This window comes from Lutra lutra, chromosome 6 (assembly GCF_902655055.1).
Source record: "Lutra lutra chromosome 6, mLutLut1.2, whole genome shotgun sequence".
Lineage (NCBI taxonomy): Eukaryota > Metazoa > Chordata > Mammalia > Carnivora > Mustelidae > Lutra > Lutra lutra.
This window is the reverse complement of record NC_062283.1, coordinates 151723376-151746102: the sequence shown is the minus strand read 5'-3', so window position 1 is coordinate 151746102 and position 22727 is coordinate 151723376. Positions and strand designations below refer to the sequence as shown.

The window sequence follows — 22727 nt, the reverse complement described above, 5'->3', positions numbered from 1 at the left end:
ATCCAAGGATGCCCTTGTTGTGAGTGCATTTTGTAAGAACGTCCCAGTGGTCCAGTGGCCGTATCACTCCCTTCCCTGCCAGCCATGGGGGTCCAGTTTCTCTGTGTCCTTGCTAGCATTTGATGTTACCACTGTTTTGCTGTTTGTTGTAGTTGCTGATAGGGACGTAGCCGTGTCTTATTGTGGTTTTACATTTCTCTGATGGCTAAAGATGTTGAGTATATTTTCATGTGGCTCTTTGCCGTCATGTATCTTCTTTTGTGAAACAACTGTTCACCTCTTTTGCCCGTTTTTTTTAATTGGACTGTTTGTTTTATTTTACAGTCAAGTTTTGAGAATTCTTCATGTTGTGGACACAGACCTTTGTTGGGTTTGTGTTTTGTTGCCTGAGTGTTTTGCAAGGGTTTTCTCCCAGCCTCTGGCATCTCTGTTCTTCTTCTTGGCGGACTCTTTCCGAGCAAACATGTTAAATTTTTATTAAGTTCAATTTATCAGTTTTCCCTTAGGGATCATGCTTTTTGGGGTCCTATCTAAAAACTTTCCCCCTAGCTGTAGGTCCTGAATCTTTTCTACTAAACATTTTATAGTTTTATGGTTACATTTATATCTCTGATACATTTTTAGTAAATTGTTGTAGAAGTTATGGGATTTAGGTCACTTTGCTTTTATTTTTTTTTTTGTTTTTTTTTCCCTTGGGGTCCACTGTTCCAGCACTCTTTGTTGAAAAGACTCTCCTTCCTCCATCAGATTAACTTGCCATCGCTGTCTGAGAGCAGCTGGGTATAACTGGATGGGTCCATTCCAGGGCTCCCCCTCTGTTCCATTGGCCCCCGCGTCTGCCCCTCCCCAGTACCGCCCTCCCACCATCACTCTAGCGACCTCGTCAGCCTTCACACAACTCCGGTGACTCCTCCCGCTTGGTCATTCTTTCTCAGAATTGTTTCTAGCTGTGTCTGGTTTGGGGCATTTGCACTTCCATTTGAGAATGAGCTTGTCTACACCTGCAGAAATACCTCGCTGAGGTGCTGATACGAGTTGCGTTATACGTACGGATCGGTTTTTGGAGAATTAAACTCTTCACTAGGTTGTATCTTCTGCTCTGCAGACACGGCATCTCTGTGTCTACTTAGCTCTTCTCTGATTTCTTTCCGCAGCATGTTATGGTTTTCAGCACACGGCGACCGTATGCCTTTTGTTAGGTTTCACCCAAGTATCCCATCTTTCCGGGAGCAATTGTAAGCGGCACAGTCGCTTTTAATGCCACATGTACAATCCCATGCGGGCGATGTATCATCGTTGACTGAATTCTTCCAAGTTTGCTGGACATTTAATTGTTTCCCATTTCTTCATTCTTAGATATTTTTTAAAAAGCATTGTAAGAACAGCTTCCTATATTCAAATTTTACTTATAAAGTCTGAACACTGAGATTCCTGGGTCAGAAGGTGCAAATGCACATGGGACTTTTGTATGGGATGAAGGCCATCCGCGCGGAAGGCCATCGCTTTCCTATTCCTGGAGTTTTCATCTCTGCTCACGTTTCTTTCTCTCTAAAACACGGATTTAGTGTCTCCTGAGATCTTTTCTTGCATTGTAGCTGATGACTTTCTATCACAATAGGAAGTTCTTTAAGGGCTCGAATAACCGTTTTCCCCAAAACAGACCTCATCCTGTCCTTGCCTGCCTGGAAAATGGTGCTGCCTTTATTCTCCCCAGGCAAGGGGGGATCTTACAGTCCTTTTGCAAATTATTCCCCTCTGAATGGAAATAATGTTATCAGTTTGAATAGCTCCTGCTTATCTGTACCGGACAGAGGACAGAGTCTGCTCGCCTGCCTTCGGCAGATTAGACAGACCCTGCCCAGGGGCCGGTGCCAGCCCCTCCTGCAGGGAGGGCTGCCCTGCCTGTCTCCTTTCAGAGGAAGGGCTGGGAGTGTCCAATTCCAGGATCAGGCTTTTCCAATCAGAGCTGTCAGTCTTAGTAACTATTGCCACGGAGTTGTTGGACCATTAAAAAAAAAAAAAATCTGTTACTTAAGCCACTTTTTCTTTGTGGAAACCAAATTTCTTTCTCTACACAGGTATGCTTAGAGACACCCCATCGGTCTTTCCCCGGGCTCCCTCCTTCCTCTGCTCACTCCACTGGAGAAGGTGCTGTCAACCCGAGCCCCCGAGCTAGGGAATTAATACAGCCCGTGGTTTCTGCCACCAGCGCAGTGTTCGCCCTTGACTCAGCTTTCGGGTGGTTTGGCACCTGGATGCTAGAGAATCTTTCATTAGTTTGTAGCTTTGACGACATGTTCCCCAGGACAGACTGACAGAGAGGATCTTCTGCATCTGTCCAGAGAGACACAAACAACCCATGTCGTTGTTGGTGGTTCACATTGTCTCGGAGAATATTCTTTGCCCTTTTGAAGATTTGAACCTACCCTCTGACCAGTAGCCCCGAATGTAAGTTCTTATGGATGGTGCTGGAGAGCCGTGGCTCCACACCTCAGAGTTTCTTCTGATGAGAAAAAGAAGTGAACCCCCCACAACGACACCCGTAGATTTGTCTTCTGCCTCTAGCGCTGTAGTCCGGCCACAGGACTGACCCTTTTGCTAGAGAGGGAAGAAGAGCGGGCCATGATCTGTCCTGAGAATGGACTGTCACTGTCAGTCCGGGTGGCTCAGGGCATCCTGGGCAAGATTGGTGCCCAGGTGTGGGCTGGGGACTGGGGCTGTTCACAGACTCTGCTTGCAGAGGACTCAAAACAGAAAACAGCCTCATGTGAGCCAAAGAGCCCTTCAGGCACGGGGTTGCCGACCACTGGCTGATTCAGCGTTTCCTTATTCTGCCCCATCAGGAGCATCAGGGGTTTTGTTGTTGTTTGTTTTTAAAGATTTATTTATTAGAGAGAGAGAGAGAGAGAGTGCAACTGTGGGGGTGAGGGGCAGCAGAGAGAGAAACCCAAGCAGACTCCCTGCTGAGCGCGGAGCCTGATTCCATGCTGGATCCTGTGACCCTGAGATCATGACCTGGGCCGGAATCAGCAGCCAAGCATTTAACAGACTGGACCACCCAGGAGCCCTAGGACATCAGTTTTTGACAACTTGTTCTGATAGAGCTACTTATCAAACATTTACAAAGTGTCAATTTGGGGGAAAAAATAAAATGAGGATATCAGGTCAGAAAGGCACAAATAATTGGGGCACCTGACTGGCTCGGTCGGAAGAACATGCGACTCTTGATCTTGGAGTCGTGAGTTCGAGCCCCATGTTTGCTGTAGAGATTACTAAAAAAAAAATTAATGAATAAACTTGAATAAGTAAAAAAGAAATACATAAATACTTCAGTCTTGGAGAAGGTGATATTCAGATAAATGAAATGTTCCCTTTGCTGGAAAAAGCATGAAGTTTGTCCCACCAGCTCTCACTGGGATACGACTGTAGCTTCCTCAGCAATACTGCCGCTGTGGGCTGTCATCACGTAGGCTCCTCATTTGGGATTTTAAAGCCTGTGTTTTCTCTTACTGCTCAGTACATCCGTTTCCGTGCTACGCATCTCAGACCCAACGTGTAAAGGTTCTGAGGAAGAGGAAGAGAAACAGCGTGGTGATAACTGTCTGTTCGGTGAGCACCGGCTGGTGGCCCATCATCCTCCGTGGGTCTTTACTGGGCGCTGTTTTTAAAGTTATGCGAAGGAATCAGGTCGTCAGCCCCCTTTGTGCGCCCATCCTGCTGCCGCAGAACACCACCGTCCCCACAGAAGGCTGTCGGTGTCTGGAGGAGACGTCTCTGGGGCCGGACCCAAGGCACGCGTTCTCCAGCCACACCCAGTTGCGAGGCCCTGAATAAATTCCCATCTGCAAACAGTGACGTTCTCGTCTCGCAATAGAGACGACTCACTCACACATCACCACAGGCAACTTTGGAGAAGAGGTGGGAAAGGCTGTGTGTAGAGTGGGACGGCGCCACAGCCCCGTGCCTCGCACCTCAGAGACGCTGCTTCCCCGGGGGCCGGGGCAGGGGGCCCACCTGGAGGATGGACAGGAAGGTGATGGGTGGCAAAGAAAGCCGGACCGGTGGGGGGAACACAGAGGGGAACATTCACCTCACTTCGACAACCAGAACTAACAGGAGTGGAGGTGGGCGAAGGCAGGATTTGGGAGGGACGGGAGCGGGCATTGGCTCAGCTGCGTCTCCCAACCTCCTCTGTGTCCTTCACTTCGTGCTGCCCTGACGCCTGGTGGAGACGCCCCATCCTGGCCCAGGGTTCCCGGGTGTGAGCTACCCCGGTGACAGCTCCTCTCTGCTGATGCTTTTTCCCTGGGAAGAAGGAAACGCAGCATTCCAGGAGGAGTGCGAGCAGCGGGCTGTGTGTGCGGCCCACAAGCACCGGGTCAAACACACCTGTGTTTCCTGCACTGGGAGTGAGCAGGACGGAAAACAGATCTCGGGCAGCTGAGCCCATCTTTCCCCTACTCGGGTGTCGTGTGTCCCACTCCTGAAATTTCAGAGCTTCTGTCCACTGTCTCAGTGTTTCACCAGCATTTTACTTTCTCTTCCCAGGCCTCAGCCTTCCTTATCACCTCCCTCCTGCGCAATTGTAGATTTCTTCCTAAATAAAGCTATCCCTGTTTGGTCTGGATTCCAGCAAGTGATAGGACCGGTGTGGTTTCGACTTGTGTCCTGTACTTAGTGGCTCAGCTTATTTTTACCCCTGAGAGATGGAGAGGAAACTTTCTGCAGACATAGTGTCCCGAGAAACGGATGGGACAAATGCAGCGGGCCTTGTCCCCACATGGCAGAGAGAGCAGACACGCTGACCAAGGCAGGTGCAACGCTGCTCACACCGGGCCCGGGCCTGCTCCGAGGGCCGGGGTGCTGCCTGCGGGGTGGGTCCAGGCCCCTGATGTGCTGAAGGAGCCCCCCAACCTGTGTGAAAGAAGGGTGTCCTTCTGTTTCTGAGGGTTTGTGGTTCTGGTCATTCTCACGTCATATTAGCTCTATGAACAAAGCCATCCTCCCCGGGGTTTCCGCAGTGAGCCGTGTGTCTTCGTGGGTCCAGCAAGCTCTACTGGGAACAAAGACCTCAAACCTACAGAGACGGTTCAGGAGCTCCCGGGGGTGCCCCCTGCGGCCCACCACCCCCCTGCCACCCAACACCTCCCGGGGCCCTCTAGAGCCTCCGCTCTGAGCTGTACCTGCCGGAGGAGACACAGACAGCTGTGGTGGTTTCCTCCGCCTCAGAAGCACCCCCAAACTGCCGCTTCCAGCAACTCCCTGGACTGTGTTGCCAAAACCAGTCCATAGTGCTGGACACTCTACATCTTCACGTCTTTCTTAAGATGCGGAAGCGCTTCAGTGAGTTGGGAAGTTATTAGCAAATATTCAGAGGCCAAAACCTGTGTAGAGGGAGAACCCAGAACGAGGGGTGGTGAAAGCCGACCGTCTCCTTGAGGACAGTTGGCAAAGCTCTGAACCTGAGGAGGCCTCGTGGCCTCACAGGGCAGGGGTGCTGGTGACAAGTCCCAGTGGACCTTGCACCCACCCCTGCATGAAGGAAAACCTCAAGGAGGACAGGGGACCCTGTGCCCCTCAGACGGCTCTCGCACACATCCAGCTGCTTGTGATGGGCCTCCAGGGTCGGAGTCCTGGGGAGAGGTCCCGTCCAAAGGTTGGCGTAAAGCCGCAGGTGGGGGTGAGGTCCAAGGGGGTGATTATGGGGGAGAAGGCCAGGGACTGAGGCAGGGAGATAACGAAGGAGGAAAGGAGCCAGAAGAATGGGGAGGTAGGAGGGTCCCAGGGAGCAAGACATCCTGGGTGCCCATGAGCAAAACGTCCTGAGGAAGACAGAGTGGTGGGTAGCTTGGGGATCTGACCCCCGGGTTTAGCGCTCTGTCTGGACTTGGTGCGAGATGATGGAAGCCAGATGCCAGTGGATAGAGGAACTACTGAAGACCCTGAGTTTGGAAAATCCCTTCAGAGTTGTGTCTGCCCTGGGGTAGCCTGGAGTGGGGGCCGGGGGGGACAATGAAGGTTTATTTTCACTGAGAAGGGTACACACTTATGTTGGTGGGAAGCGCTGAAGGAGGGAAGGACTGCTGGTGTGAGCTGGGAAGCTACGTGAAACCCAGTTCTGCGTTCCGAGCTAGGACCCCGTCCTCCACAGGGTCCAGGCCTTGCCCACCTCCACCCCAGGGTCTGCATATTTGACAAGCTCCTTGCTCCCCCGTGGTTCTGATGGACTTGCTCCCAGTGACGCAGAGGCCAGGCCCTTTCCTCGTTCTTTTTACACTTTTATAAACCACCTGTTTCATCATCCATTCTGTACCCTTCGTGGGATTGATATCCTACCTGTGATAGGTGATTTCTAGAATGAACTCGCCCCCTGTTCTGGAAGTGAAGCTAGCTAGCACTTGCCCAATTTTTATGTTCTATGTCTTTATCATTAATAGTTCTCAACTTTAAATCTGCACATGCTTTTCACAAATATTCTCCCTTTAAAAATGACACGAAGGGCGCCTGGGTGGCTCAGTCAGTCGAGCGTCTGTCTTCAGCTCGGGTCATCATCCCAGGGTCCTGGTATCAAGTCCCGCATCGGGCTCCCTGCTCAGAGGCGAGCCTGCTTTTCTTCTCCCTCTGCCTCCAGCTCTGCCTAAGGTGCTCTCTGTGTCTATCAAATAAATAAATAAAATCTTTATAAATAAATAAATAAATGAATGAAAATCCAGTGCCTCGGAACAGAGGACACTCTAAGAAGGTGACCTTGTGCAGGGAGGAGAGGGCAGCTGTGAGGTGTCCCTCACCTGCCGCCTTCATCACAGCCGCAGCCCACCAGCCTCTCACGACACTGCTGGGTTACCTGCCCGACAAGCTCTGGGATCCGTCAGAAGTTCAAACACAATTCAATAGGGATTTTTAAAATTCATTGTCACAAATTATCTTGTCATGTATTGCTGTTATGTAAACCATTTTCTTCTCTAGCTTTTATCTCTCACATTAGAACATTTTTGAAACCCTCTTGCTTGTGAAGCAAGGTACCACTTTCTCCCCACCAAATTTCTCAAGTTATTTTAAAAAACCCTTTACAGGAGTCACACTAGAAACCAAATGTTTAGTGCCCTGTGTAGAGCATTTAGGGACGGAGCTTATTTTCTTAAAGAATAACATTAAAATCCACAGAGTTCTAGATAAAATAGCCTGTTTGATAACAAAGAAAAGGCATTTATTTCAAAGTGAGACGTGGGTATTATTGTAATTCTAGATGCCCTTTTGGGCAATGATCGGCCAAAAAATAGGACATTCTATGGAAACAGAGCAGACATGCCTGGGCATGTCCCCCTCCCTGCCTGCATCTGCGTGTTTCCTGTGACACGGGCCTCTGTGGTCAACGTTGGCTCAACCTTTCCTCCCTTCCCCTCCCCTGGCCTCCCCTTGCCTCCCCTCCCCTCTTTCTTTCTTTTAAGTTTTTGGGAAAGAGAAAAACAAAGTATCCTCAGGCAAATTCAAGCCAAAATGTCACTACAAAGGCAAAACTCCGGAATCTAAAATGGGACACGCTCGGGTTTTGCTCTTGAAGACCTTCCTGAGCTCCCGTGGGAGAAGAGCTGCACTGCCACGTGGCCAGGGGGGAGAGCCCAGAGGTTTCCGAGCCCACTCTCAGAGGGGAAACTAGCTACGGGCTTCGGGTATGTTTGCTCTAAATTCTTGGACAGTGAGAATACACAACACTTGAAATGTTGGGAGAGATTTGTTTGTGAACCTTCCGTCTGAAACGTTAAGAAGGTAAACGGCTGAAGTGGGAGGGGCGGGGTGGGCGGGGAGGAGGAGGCCGCTGGGAGGCTGGCCCCGGCAGGTGTCCCGGCGACAACGGGGTGAAGTCGCCTTCACCGGCCTGCAGGAGCGCGGGTGCGGTGGGGATGGCCAGGGACCGGGCACGGGGGGCTCCCACAGTAAGAGCGCCACCTGACAGCCTCCCACTGTGCTGAGTGACCTCATTTACTGCCGCCAAGGGCCTCTGGCTCTCCGTAAAGAGCGCCTGAAGAGGAGGAACGATCTGGAATCCTCATGAAACACACATGCTGTGAAGTGCGGTCCGGGGAGATCCCAGCGGCCACGCTGAGAGTCCACACCCCGCACCGTCCCCCTGCGCCTGTGGTCAGGGTTGACTTGGACTTTCTAGTCAGCATGTGACTTTGTTAACGAAGCCACGGAAAGATGGGATTTGGGGAATTATGACCTTGTTGTGGTGTGGGGACTGCATTACCTCGGCTGCGTGATGGAAGTTATTTCAGGAGGGAAATCGGGATTCTGGGGGATGGACAGTGGCGTAGGGAGAGGGTGGTCAGTGGGCCCATAGCTGGAACGTGCTGTGTTAACAGAAAAGGTCTGAGGCATTAGCGGGCATGTCTGTAACTGTGACTTCCTCCCTAGACTGTGTGTAACGATAGTCCCCGACGGGCGGCCTGTGCCCAAGACCCTTACTTACTCCACACCTGATCACAAATCAATGACGTTCTAGTTGGCCGTCTCCTACCCGCGCTCCTTGGAACCTTATGAATGAATCAAAAAGAATCCATTTTGGCTATATTCGTTGTTTCTGCTCACAATCAGAAAAACCATCGCTTGTGCAAAAATGGCAAATCCTCAACAAGGTGGAAATTGGAGCGTTCTCTCTCCACTGGAAGAGAAAAAGCGACACGTTCCCGCGGCTGACCTGGGGTGAGGTGTTGCAGCACGTATGACCTCACTCTGCTTTATTTTTTTATTTTTATTTTTTTAAGGATTTTATTTATTTATTTGACAGACAGAGATCACAAGTAGGCGGAGAGGCAGACAGAGAGGAGGGGGAAGCAGGCTCCCCGCTGAGCAGAGAGCCCGATGAGGGACTCGATCCCAGGACCCTGAGATCATGACCTGAGCCGAAGGCAGAGGCTTAACCCACTGAGCCCCCCAGGCGCCCCCTCACTCTACTTTAAAAGGTGTCCAGTGCTGGTTACACAGAGATAAAACAATACAATTCATAACTTTTGAGAAACTGAAATTTTTGTACATTTTAGAGAGACCGCTGTAATGTAATCTATTATTACTCTGATTTCACTTGAAAATATCTGCTGTTGGACTAAGACCTGGCGAGAAGCTGGGCGTCCCAGTGCCCCGGGAGTGGAAACCCATCTCCCACACTCGCGGCTCTGGGCCTCACTAGGACTGAATCTCTACTTCAAAACCCTTTTCTAAGGAATGAAAGAAACAATGAGAAGTCCTGAGTGCCCAGAACACAATGTGCTTGTGATTACTGGTCGCTATTTTTAGACGAGCTTTTCAGCCCACCCATTCTGCTGGTTTTCAGCACCTCGCCCAATGCCAAGATGACGGAGCAGGGGTGAGTGCTCAGATGGACGGAGGGGCTGGAAAGGGAGTCTGGGAGAAGCAGAGCAGGGACTCAGCAGCAGTTAGCCTCTGCTGTCAGGAAAAGCGCCTCCCTTCCAGCTTTCCAGTTCCCATTGCTGGCGTCGGGCGGATTCACAGGGTTATAAGCGAAGTGATGTGTCTTTGGGGACAGGAAATTCTCTGATGAAGAAATCATGGTGATTTCTGTCAATGTTTTCATTGAAAGATCAAGGGCTTTTTTTTCCTACTGGGGACTCTTGCTTCTGGACTGGCAGAAAAAACCTATCTGACGGCTTCTTCTGAAACATGGTCTCTGGGAGACCAATGAAAAGCACTTGGCATTAGCCGAGCCAAAGATATTCTTCAACAAGGAGGAGGAGGACACGCGTCTGCATGTCACAAGCCATGGCCATGTGTGGGGCCTGCAGATGGCCCTTTGCAGCACAGCCCGTAGACATTAGGACGGAGTCCCAGAGGTTCATTCTGCTGCAGGGGTCCCATGATCAACCCTATCCCAACTTTGGCCCAAACTGTTAGACGCAGGATGGATTTCGTGGAGAGCCTCAGGCATGTCCTTGAGATGAGACCTAAGGACAAATATCCATGCGGAAAAGAACGCAGTACCAGCTCCCCTGGCCTGCTTCCCAAGGTAGGCATGCATAAGGACAACGGTGTGAAGCTCTGTGATGTCACACGTGTCACGGTATGCCTGCCCTGTGGAGGGCACCACCCGTCACCAGGAACTAGAGACTGTCCCTAGAGAAAGGAACCTTTGCTACTTTTTCCTGGTTCTCTGCCCCAGCGCAAATCCTCTTTCGAATTCCTAATTAACAGACGCTCCCAAAGTCAAGCCTTCTTTGTCTGGCCAATTCCTGCCAGATGTGTTGTCCTTTTGTCTATAACGAATAAAAACTGGGGGCCCTGGGGGGCTCAGTCGATGAAGCATCTGCCTTCGGCTCCGGTCATGATCCCAGGGTCCTGGGATTGAGTCCCCCATCGGACTCCCTGCCCAGCGAAGAGCCTGCTTCTCTTTCTTCCTCTACCCCTCCCCTCTGTGCTCGCTCATTCTCTCTCTCAAATAAATAAAATCTTAAAAAGAAAAAACAAAAAAACTGCCCGTTATGGTCATTTTTCTAGGTCTCAGTGTTGTTATTGCCCTCTGTGCACATGGAATAATACTTTGATTTTTTTCTCCTATTACTCGGTCTCATGTAAATTCAGTCCTCAGTCTGGCTGGAAGACCTTGAGGGTCGAGAAGAGATTTTCCCTGCCTTCACCGCAGTCCTCAAAATCCGTAACCTTAGCCAGCGCGCCGTAACTTCGGTGTAGGGCAGAAGCGGTGAGCCAGGAGGAACCTCGGGTTGGGTCCTCACCGTGTGCCGCTGCTCTCTTACAGGAGGAAGGCACCGTCAAGGAGATCGACATCAGCCACCATGTGAAGGAAGGCTTCGAGAAGGCCGACCCTTCCCAGTTTGAACTGCTCAAAGTTTTAGGACAAGGATCCTACGGAAAGGTAAGCTGCAGCTTCGATTCCGTCTGAGCGGGGCTCGCGCACCGTGGCAAGTCCCCCATCCCAGGGCGGGAAGCACTTGAATGTCAGGGGAGGCGAGCGATGGCCAGGCCGGCTCCTGAACATGGGCGCCGTGACCCTGAGGCCGAGGGGGTGAGGCTCGCAGACAGCCCCCCGTCTGCGAGTCCCATGTGCGCTGCCACCCACACGCATGTTGCACGGTTACGACTCATGCAGGGCTGTGCGAACCACGACTGTGTGGGCCCTCGGGAATGCCCGCACCACGCCCCTCTCCTCAGGCTTCCTGGGTGTCTCCTCATCCCCACGGTGAGGAGAGTTCTTGACCTTGAGGCAGTGCCTCCCTGAGAGCATAGACTTGACCAGAAGGAAGAAAGCGGCGCCCTTTGCACTGGCGCGTGACTGGCACCCAAGGGTCAGGAAGGCTGGGCCTTGCCACCGGCCTCATCTCCTTGCCCGGTGTCTCAGCTGTGCAGACTCTATCTCAAGCCTCAGTTTCCCTCTCTGCACAATGGGGAATGGCACGAGCCATGTGATTGTACTGCCATCCAGCTGTTGCCTCAGCTGTATCTGCAAACAGAATCATGCCCTTTGCCTCACCGTCAAGGTGTGGTGAGGCTGGTCCCTCCAGGAACAAGAAGTGGGCGGCCCTTCACTCAGGCTGCGTCCGGGTCTGGCGGACCACAGGCATCTTCAGTGACGGCTGCGTGAGAGTCCTCCCAGCAGAGTGCTGGGTCCTCTGCGTCCCTGTGCAACAGCGAGAAATCCGGAGACCCTGACGGCGTGATTTCTGGAATATCGGGGCCCGGGAAAAGCGGTACAGCCCCTCCCTGGGGCACAGGCAGAGCAGCGACTAGCTTTCCAAGTGTCGTTTTGCACGGAACGTGGACATTTGCCAGATCTGTCCGTTCTTCGGAGGACTTTGTGTCAAGATGCAATCTGGTGCCTGTTGATTTAAGGCACAACTAATAACACATTAATGATGTTTTGCAAAGTCTCTTCAGACCATGAAAATGGGATTGCTTGCAAAACTTATATGCTAAAGCCTGCATATAAGGTGGATTGTCTTTCTGTTTTCTTTTCTGCTTTCGTGCAGTAACGTGGGAAGGAGGAGTGTACACTCAGTTATACACAAACACGGTCGCTTTGAGCCACACCAGATTTCCCATATTCAGAGTTTCGTGTCCTGCAAAAATGACTCTGTAATGTGGACTGTAAGGAGTTCGGGAAGCAAGGAATGAAGACTTCGGTCTCTTACAGCCTTGGGAGCCTTACTGAAAGCACAGGGCAGAGCCTACTGAAGTGGTAATGGAATGTCTGCCGTTCATTAGCAATGTCAGAAAAGAGGAGAAGGCATCATTCTTTCTCTAAGAACTAGGATTTCAGAACGGAGACAAGCAAATTCACAGACACTCCTCAGGTATTGTTTCTGGTGCACATTCTCCGCCAAGCGGTCCAGGTATGGGCCACTGTGGGTGCTGCATTGTGATTGGGTCCTTCTGATCTCGCTGTGGACACCACCCACCACCCCCAGCTCCGGCTGCTTGGGAACAGACCCACAGACCGACGTTTCTGAGCTCGACGGAGCCACGCATCTGGGGCTCGAGGGGTCTGTCCAGAAACTCACCTGGACAGAAGCTGCCCTTGAAGATGCCCTCCTCCCAGACCGGGGTTCCAGAGGAAAGGAGGAAAGGCTTTGTCCAATTCCCTCCCAATTTCAAATTTTGAATTTGCTTTAAAAGACCGTTCTTCGGAAAACAAGTGAAATAGCGAATGGTGTTTGGTGGAACCGTGGGAACAGCCGTCCTTGTCACGCTCCGTGCTGTCCTCCCCAGCCTTCCGCACACCTGCTCGTTCACACACATGGAGCCGGTCTGCATACGGCGCGGCAGGTAATGACTGACGAGCACGAGAGCTAAGGGGAAGAGGCAGTGGCCATGTGTACGGGTGTTCCAGCCTCTGCTCACAACCTAATTCTCAGCTCGTGTGTGGGGCCTCCCTGGGCCTGGGAGTGAAGACCAGAGCCCCTGGCGGATGAGGGGTGCCGACCAAATGGGACAGGACTCTGGAAACCTCTCGGAAGGGCCTTGGGATGCCTTGGGGCCAACATCAGGCACTAGAGAGCTGCAGGTAGAAATTCTCTTAGTCCACGCAGTGCTATCTGTCGGGAATTTTTTATAAAAGCAAAACTAATAACAAGAGGGGGAAAGCCGCATGTTCTGACATTGCACAGTGTTTTACTCTTCACCCCTAAGTATGTCCTGATGCAGGGTCGTCCTGCTTTTGCCCTCTAGAAGAGAAACATAAGACAAAACTAAATATTCTCATTCTGTAGAAAGCTCCAGCCCACCCTTCTTGTCTCTGCTCCCAGGAGCAAAGAGCCAGAGTTAATCTGGACCTCAGTGTCCCTGGGCTGTATTCACCTGTCACTGGGCCCCTCCGTTCACCTGTCACCGGGCCCCTCCGTTCACCTGTCACTGGGCCCGTCCGTTCTGTCTTTCCTCTGTGCGGTGACTGCAGATGCTGGAGCTGCAGGAAGGAATAAGCTCCGTCTCTACCACTTGGCCTTCACACTGAGGCCTGCTTCCAATGGCGGACTCGTCCCAGGGGCGTTTGCCATCCTGCCCATGGCAGGGGCCCTGGTGGATCCTCCCTTGGCTGCTATGTTCTACTTGTGCAGCAGAGGACTGGTCCCCAGATGGAAGCAGCCCCACACCCCAGAGGATGACTCCCTATTGGTGGCATCTCTCGGAGGGACGGCAGGGGCTTGTGGGCCCTGTGCAGGACCACACGGAGGGCAGCGCAAGCTCTTCTCTCCAAGTCAATCCTGCAAAGTACAGGAAGCAAAATAACCAGTTTGCCAGAGCAGTTTGCTGGGAATAATGGAGAACATCTCTGGTCGTTAGTAATTTGTCAAGCCATCATGACTTCAAGGGTGTCCAGAGAGCAAAGGAAGCAGTGTGCCTGGACAGGAGAAACAGCCTTGTCCTCGAAGAGATTTAAGCATTGAATCGGGAAGACAGTGAAACTCTGGAAGATGCGGCACAGTGTGTCCCGGTTTCAGGGGCCTGGTGCCGACCAGGTGCTCCTTGAGAGTCTGCAGGCAGGAGAGCCGTTGGAGCCCCCCAGAGAGTCCAAAAGTGTTGCCGTCGCCCTCCTTCCCATCCCCTTGCCCGTTCTTTGGTGTCCCTCATAGGTGAACACCAGGGGTCGGTGTGGGAACATTCTTTTCTTTAAAATATTCGGGGGAGATAGGCAGATGACAATTCCCACATTGGGAGACGGGATCAACCCAAAAAAAAGCACGCACTTGCTTTCCTGTCACTTAGTTGGTAGCACATAAGAATGGGTGTTTAAATGTCTTCCTTTGGAGGAAGCATCCGGCATCCGGTGGCATCCCCTGCAGGTGCGTGACCGCCACCCAGCCGGCTCCCGTGTGGGAGAGCACTGCCGACCCATCGCGACGCTGCAGCTCTCAGAGCTGAAAAGTTTGCTGAAACAGGCAGTGGTTTTGCTGATTACAATGACACCTGAAGATTTGGGGTGATGTAGAATGACACGGGATCTGTCTCTGGGTGTCCCCAAGCAATGTCCTTGCATGTTACATGCTGAGCTGCTGAAGAAGCGGTCGGAACGGACTGGGGAGCGTGTTAAAGCTGGGTTAGAGGCGGAAGGTTGGCTGTTGTAGGTGCTAAAATTACTGGGATGATCCAGACCTTATCTCCCTGCAACGGAATGTGTTCCTGAACCTGCACGTCCAGCCCCAGAGGCAGCGGCACGGGGCGGCGGTCAGGAGCGGCCACCTGTGGCTGAGCCCGTCTTCGCACTCGTGACCATATTCACTGTGGCATTGATGGCACCGTAGCTTGTGCCCTCAAGGCTCCGTTTGCCTCCGTCGGGCCCTGCTTACCCAGGGGTCCCTCCTGCTGTAGTTCCAGTCGTACCCCACGGCCCGGCGCACAGTGCGGGCTTCGTGAGCACGGCGAGAATGGAGTTTCTTCCAGCTCTTTCCAGAAATGGAAGAGCTCTTTTAATGACATGTGTATATAAACAGCATCACCATCAATCATCTCATTTTTAAAAGCCTGAAATACAAAAGAGAAAATGGTTTTATGAGCAATGCTTCATGCAAAATTTGACATCATTTCCGCTACTCTTAATGGATGGTGGACCCCGAGGATTCGGCGTCCAGGGCAGCCTTGGGCAGAACGGGGTCTCCGCAAGTCCTTGAGCTCATACGTGCGCGCTTGGGCGTGTTCCCCACGTACGTTGCACACCCCTCCTTACCTTGCGGGGGAGGAGTTGGACAAAGGGATGAAAATGCAGAGAAGACGGCTTCACTCTTGCACATCTTGGAAGAGCAGTTTTAATGCCATTACCGGTCTTCTGAGAACGCCCGTCTTGGGGCTGAGCGGTGGGCTTCACTGTGAAGCGTCGGTAGGTCCGCGGCCCCCAGTGGAGGTGCACGGAGGGCTTGAGCAAGGAACCACGGCAGCTTCTCTGCACGGTGACTCAGGGGCCCAGGCTGGCTCGGCCTGCAGCCCCGCACGGCCGTCCTCGGCCCCACGGCCGGGGCTCAGCTGGAGTGTTTTGGTCCAGCTTTGCAGTGTTCTGCACCCAGAGGCCACACTCCCCCTCGGCTAGAGTCGTTGTTTAGCCAATAGCCCCTTCCCGCCACGGACACCCCTGCCCCTCAGCCCCATGCCTTTTAGGTCACAGCTTTCTTTCTGGGGTGCTGGGCACTGATGCTCGGGCCCAGGCCCCTCAGGGGGGGCCCCCAGCCTCTCCCACCTGCTCACTGGCTTGCTGCCCAACACGCAAATCCTGGCTGCTCCACTCTGTCTGCAGGCCTGCATCAGCCTGGGGACAGGGTTTGGAGACCTGAGGGGACCAGAGCATGTGCAGACACACTGCAGAGCGCATGACTTCCCATGAGTCAGAGGATGTAACACGTCGGGCACTAGAGTTTTCTCTGCACAGCTCGACCTTCTGACCACGGCTGGGGCAGCTCTCCTCGCCCGTCGGGAGGCTCATACCCGGCAGGACATCCCATGCAGAGCCCCTGTCTGCACAGGCTTGTGTCTCACCCTGTGTGGCCGTGAGACCCCAGACTTTCTCCCCGGGGGCCTGTGCCACAGCCGGCTTCATCCAGCCGATAAGTGTAGACATGTCACATGTCCCCCAAGGATAAATAGTAATGCTCAGTGGCAGAGTAGTCCAAATCCAAAGGGAAAGGGGAACCTGCTTCTAACTGTCCTGGCTGCCTGGCCCTCATTCCCGGAGGCAGCATCCAGTGGGGCCGGCTTGTCCCTCTTGCCCTCATTTTTTCTGGGCGGGGGAGGCAGGTATCCTTGGCATTGACCCCAGTCTGTGACCCGAGTGCCAGGAGCGGCTGGGAAGGAGCTGGGCAGGAGCTGTCCCCAGGCCAGGACACTCCGGGTCAGGAGCCGCCTCCTGGGCTGGAGAGCACACGGCGAACCGAGGACAGACTCCCTGAACCCGCCTTCCTGTGCAGGGACGTCGTGTCTTCCAGGTCACAGAGCAGACACCGAGCAGGGTCCTGTGAGGAAGGGAGGTCCTTGCTCTGAGCACCCTGCCCTCCGCCGCCTTCTTCCCCTTTGCTCTCCCTGAGGGGGAAGCTGTGAGAGAGCAAACCCTGCGCGCAGGTCTCTGTCCCCCGGAGCGACCCTGCAGCCCGGCCCGCCGGCCCCACACGGGTCTCTGTCCCCCAGGGGCCACCCTGTGACCCCACACTAGCGGCGCTGCGTCCCCAGAGGCATGGGCAGGGGCAGGTCTCTCTGGCTCCACGAAGCCTCACGAGGCAGGCATTTGGGGCAGAGAGTGGGTCCCCATCACCCCTGCGGTGGCCCCTCCGCTGGTACAGGTGTGGTCCCCGTGGCTGTCTGTCTCCCGCCAGTGCATGTTTGCGTCTCCCATCAGCGCCCCGTGGTGCGTTTACTTTACTCATCGTGTTCAGCAATCGTTGTCTATGACCCCAAGCTCAGTTTTCTTTTTGGTTTTCTTCAATGTTGTACTTCAAAATGTGCTTCAAAAATGCATTAAAGATCCACACGAGTGTCTCTAAAAGCCATTTAGAAACAAATTCTATTAAAAAGAAGAGGAAGAAGAAGAAGAAAGAAACTATATAAATTTAACTCTGCTCGAAGCTAAATTTTGGGTGAAGAAAGCTGAAAATAAGAAAACTGAGTTTGTCTTGAGCATCAGAGTGTCCTCCGTGTGAGTGGCACGGACGCTCGGGTGGCCCTCCCAGCGGGGGTTTACAGCGATGTGTTTGGAACAAACCAAAGGATCTGCCTTGAGATTTCTGAATATCATTTGCATTTCTGAACAACCGGTGTTTGTTTGTTTGTTCCAGGAGGGTGGTGTTCCTTCCGATTGAAAACATTTAGGAGAAAGTGGTACCGAAAACAAACCATTCTTCAGCACACACGTGACACTGTCCATCACAGAGTTGAGGTCAATTAGACGACGTTGGTCTGGGCAGCTCAGATGCTGGAGGAACTTTTACATATTTATTTTACTGGATTTTTTCCCCCTAAGCCCCCCCATGTATCATTCTGTCAACTCAAATAAGGCCGAGTCCACCGTCTTCCCCCAACCTCAGATGTCCCTGCTCTCTTTACAGGTGTTCCTGGTGCGGAAGACCAAGGGCTCGGACGCTGGCCAGCTGTACGCAATGAAGGTCCTCAAGAAAGCTACCCTGAAAGGTGAGCACTTCCCGGGGGCTGGCCGTGTTTGAGACGCGCTGCCGTGGTCTGTGCTCTGCCGGCCGCTTGCCTAAATACACATTCGGTCTAGTTTCGCGTGATTTCAGAAGCTGTCTGTAAAGGAGCGTATCAGATGCGTTTCTCTCTGCTGACGGTAAAGAGTACAAACATTTCCCCGAACATTTAACCCAGCCCCGCGACACTGCCGCAATTTTCAGAGAGAAAGCCATACTGCGTAAATACCGCTCCCCCACATGTGTCGGCTGTGGCGTGCCATTTGCAAAGAAGCACATCGGGGAGGGAAGCAGAAACAGGTCGGATGGCGGCGTGTGGATCACGGCACAGTCCGAGTCCTCAGTGAGACCACATCGCCTGGTTTCCAGAAAAACGTGATTCACGGCTCTGGCACTTCCCTTGGGTCCCCTTGGCTGGGTTTTAGAATCAGGAGCACCTGATTCTAGCAAGGCCTACCCCCACCCCCAGGGAGGGGTAAGCACTAGACACGGTCAAAGCGACGCTGCAGAGTGAGCCCCACTCCTGGCTCATAGCCCTGTAGCCAACAGCGCAGAAGAGCCAAGCGGCACCGGCTCACCCCGTAGGGAGGGAGAGGCCTGTCCCGTGAGCGGGCGAAGTGCCCCGGCACACACAGCAGGCCCTGGGCAGGTGTGGCAGACTTTCCTGGTCGTACGCACTCCCCACAGCCTGGGGAGGAGCGGAGCCACGGAGGACAGGCTGGAGGAGGCCAGCTTTGTAGCAGCTAGAAGACAAGGTGACCCCTGGTGCCCGCGGAGCACGTGCTGGGCCTGTCGAATCATTCTGAATGCTGGCAGGGAGCGGAAGCCTGCGAAGGAACAGCTGGGGTACAGCTGCTCGAGCTTATCTGGAAACCACAGGGTTGGAGGCCCTTCTCCCAGGGTGGGGAGGTCTCCGTCAAGGGCAGGGGGCTGGCAGTTAGGCCTTTGGGCTCTGTGGGGCTCAAAGATGCCAGGGCAGCATATGACTTTTTAGGTCTTAAGACGATGTCCTCAGGGCGCCTGGGTGGCTCAGTGGGTTAAGCCGCTGCCTTCGGCTCAGGTCATGATCTCAGGGTCCTGGGATCGAGGCCCGCATCGGGCTCTCTGCTCGGCAGGGAGCCTGCTTCCCTCTCTCTCTCTCTCTCTGCCTGCCTCTCCATCTACTTGTGATCTCTCTCTGTCAAATAAATAAATAAAATCTTTAAAAAAAAAAAAAAGACGATGTCCTCAGCAGTACGTTCCAGGCGGCAAGGCAAGGGCCATATTGTTCTCTGCACACACGTCCCTTACCCTTGGCTGGTAACACAAAGCACGAAATGCCGGCCAGGAATTCGTGAACCAAATAAATACAGACTTACGCATCCTAGGTATTCCAAGGAGAAGTGTCCTTCCAAAGGCGGTTGTTCAAGGATGGGACCTTAAATGGTTCCTTTTCCCTTTAATCACAATCATCCCTTCTTCCCCTCAAATATGACCTCACCGTCCCCTGCCCTGGAAGGAGAGGGAAGGAAAAGTAGGAGGGATGTCGGAACCGTGGTCAGGGAATCCGAGACCGCGCACCTGCTCTGAAGGCCCAGCGTCAAGCGAAGGAGCCAGATGTCGTGCCGTCTAACCCGGGGCTCAGCCAGCACTCCATCAGCGCTGACCTTGACCTCTCAGCTCATGCTAGGCACGCCAGCTTAGTGAATCACTAAGTGATTCCACAATTGTTTGGAGGCCAACCTGGTGTGCTTCAGAAAGTGCCCTGGAGCCCATGTCACACGGGTCAGACGGAACGCGGTGTCTGCAGAGCACATCATAGTTTTAAAAGCACGAGCCTCCCGGTTGGTACAGGTCCGTGCGTATGTGGGCAGCGAGGAGGGACACGTCGTGCTGGTAGGAAATAGGCCAAATGAGGACAGTCTCAAGGTAACTGATAGCTTTTGTTTTCTTCCCTATGCTCTATATTTTAAGTTCTCAACAGAAATAAAACTGTTTGACTTTTTTAATGTCAAGTTATTTGCAAAATACTCTGGACCCTGTGCTTGATGATGTAAAATTGTTTTCACATGTGAGAATGAGCCGTGTGCACATAAAAGAGGTCAATTCTCCACGTCCTTGTGCTCCTTTCAGAGCTGCGTTTCAAACCACACATTGGACGTCCTTACTGCTTCCGCTTTCCAGAATGGTCCCTCACAAAAGAATACATTTTTTTTCCAGAAATGTGATGGAGATTTATTTTCTTAAGAGAAAAAGGGGCATCTGGGTGGCTCAGTGGGTTAAAGCCTCTGCCTTTAGCTTAGGTCACGATCCCAGGGTCCTGGGATTAAGCCCCGTGTCAGGCTCTCTGCTTATCGGGGAGCCTGCTTCCCCCTCTCTCTCTGCCTGCCTCGCTGCCTACTTGTGATCTCTCTCTCTGTCAAATAAATAAATAAAATCTTTTAAAAAAGAGAGAGAAAATAAAAAGGTGGTATATATATACAATGGATTACTACTTGGCCATCAAAAAAAAAATGAAATCTTGGCATTTGTAACGATGTGGTTGGAACTAGAGGGTGTTAGGCTGAGCGAAATAAGTCAATCGGAGAAAGACAATCATCATAAGATCTTACTGATATGTGGAATTTAAGAAAACAGAGGACCATAGGGGAAGAGAGGAAAAAATAAAACAAGATGAGATCAGAGAGAGATGAACCATGAGACTCTTCATCAAAGGAAACAAACAGGGCTGCTTGGTGGGGGGACAGGGAAACTGGGTGAGGGGCACTCGGGAGGACAGGTGGTGTGATGAGCCCTGGGCGTTCTAGGCAACTGATGATCACTGATCTCTGCCTCTGGAGCTAGTAGTGCAGTATAGGTTAATTAATTGAATTCAAATTTAAAAGTTTAAGAAAGTCTATAAACGTTTGCAATGCAGTGCCTCGGGAGGGGTTGTCCTTGGACACATCATAGGAGGACAGAGCATGTGCAGGAAGGAGGCCAGGTGTCTGCATGCAATGCAGGGAGAGGACGCCGCGGCTCGCTGAGCCTCCCCCTTCCTCACGCACGAAAGAGGCTCGGCTCAGGACTGCTGAAATCGGCTGGACGCCTCCACCTCTGCCCTCCACGAGCCCGAGGTCTCCCGATCTCTCCACCTTCGCGTGGGCCGGTGCAGGCTGGTGAGTCACCCGCGGAGCGTGGAGAGACAAGGAACGCGGTGACCGTGGCCGTGATGCTCCGCACCCGCCAGCCACACCGGAACGTACAGACAAGCCCCCAGGGCGAGAACGCGAGGAGTTTGATAGTGAGAAGGGGGCGGAGGACTGCGGAGATCGTCCTGAAACTCCAGATTGTTTCTGAAAAACACGGCGACTGTCATGTGTGCGGCAGAGAATTGTTGTCCGTGAGATTCCAGATGCCTTGACAGAGGATGATGGTCTGGCAGCTCTGTTTTAGCTTTACGTGATTGTGCAGCTGTTGGGCGCCCGCCCCCTTTCTTAAGGAGGTGGCACGTGAGTCGTGAGGGAAATGTCAACTGCGGGGCGGCGAGGAGGGTGTGACAAGCTCGCCGCCCCCACCAGCCCCGCCCTCGTGTTCCAGCACCTTCTCCCGCCTCTCGGGGCGGAGCGGCTTGCCTCCCGCCGATTAAGGACCTTTTGCGAATGTTCCCCTTTCTTCCATAACTCCGTACTCATTACTCAGCACAGCGTTGTCCTGGAACAGTTCCACATAAAGCGTTCCAAGCACCGCGAGTCGGAAGGTGGACGCCGCATTCGTGTTGTAAGGGAGTGGGGCTCGAATGACCACAAGCCTGGCCCCGAGCAAGAGACCAGGATTGAAGACAGCCCCAGGTCCGTCCCCTGGTTAGTCAGTCAGCAAGTAGGGACTGCCATCCCCCCTAGGAACAGTGGCTCCCAAGCGTGGCCCCGGCTGGAATTGGGGGCTACCCCCGAAGTTCTGAGTCAGTTGGTCTAGTGACGAATTCTCTGCATGAGAATTCGTCACCCCCAAGGGAGAGGACCCCGATACTGCGATCGGGACACACACCTGGGCCATGGACATGTCCTGCTTCACCTCTGTGTGCGGCGTCGCCATGGGGAGCCTCTCCTGTCCCTGTGTCCTCCTACTTAGAACAGGGTGATGCCGTGTGAGTACCTGCCCATAGTGTTGCTGACGCGGGAAGTACCTTCATGGCAAAGGTCAGTGTCAGCTGTCCTCAGCTCTGCTCCTTTTCTCTGTGACACTAGAGATGTGTTTGGGCTTTTCCTGTCCCGATTTGGGTGGGTCGGGTTGCGTGCCGGAGGGAGGAGGAAGGCCAGATGGTGACTGCCATATGGGTAGGAAGAATCCCGTCTTCCTCTGGCCCAGGGTCTGCGGCTACCACGGTGTTCGTTGCTGGGAAGGACTGGAAGCTGCGTAGGAGCCCAAAGGCTCGGCCCGCGCCCAGGCTCTCAGTGTAGGCCTGTCCCCTTGCCCTGGGCCACCCTCTGCCACCAGGAAGGGCTTCCTGTGGGAAGTACGTTCTTTGTGATAATAATTTCCTGACGGGACTTCACCTGCACTGCCGTGCTGAACTCGTTTTTCAGCCGTCGGCCCTGAAAGTGAACTTTCTCAGCCCAACGGTGGGCATTTCCCGCTTTGAAGGAAATGAGTATTATTCTGTCCTATTGATTGAAGGGGAAAAATACATTATTCTGGCAAAATCTCTTTGTTGAGCAGTTCCGTGACTCCTGGCCGGTTACGGTCACGGCAAATGTGTTTGTCGGCCGAGGTGGGAGGACCACCAGCCACAAGGACGGAGGATGTAGACCTGGCCGCCTTCCGAGCGCCTCAGTTCACCGGTCAGGGCTGTTTCTGCTCCTCGACCGTCCTTTCTTTACGAAGTAGAGCTCCGATGACGTCTGCAGATGCGCGGGGAGCGCAGAGCGTGTGGCGGCTGGGAGGGACACAGCCGTCACATGAACGCTGATGACGGCGTCCGGCCCAGCCCCGGGGGCCTCAGACCTCAGAATGTGATTTCCCGCACCGTCCTGTTGATTCTGTTTCTCTTACACCAACGCGCTTTGTCCTGAGACGCGGACACACTCAGAACCTGGGCTTCGACTCGTGCCTTCGCCGGAGCGGGTT

The 22727-nt window shown here is 53.1% G+C and overlaps 1 protein-coding gene across 4 annotated transcripts in view; it reads left to right on the top strand.

Moving 5' to 3' along the window:
• Window positions 1-22727, top strand: part of RPS6KA2 (ribosomal protein S6 kinase A2) — a 308109-nt gene that overhangs the window by 214026 nt on the left and 71356 nt on the right. For all 4 annotated transcript variants that reach the window (XM_047733334.1, XM_047733338.1, XM_047733337.1 and 1 more), the window contains 2 exons: window positions 10769-10885; window positions 17547-17628. In XM_047733334.1, the coding sequence (XP_047589290.1) occupies window positions 10769-10885; window positions 17547-17628 (199 nt within the window). The remainder of the gene's footprint in view (window positions 1-10768; window positions 10886-17546; window positions 17629-22727) is intronic.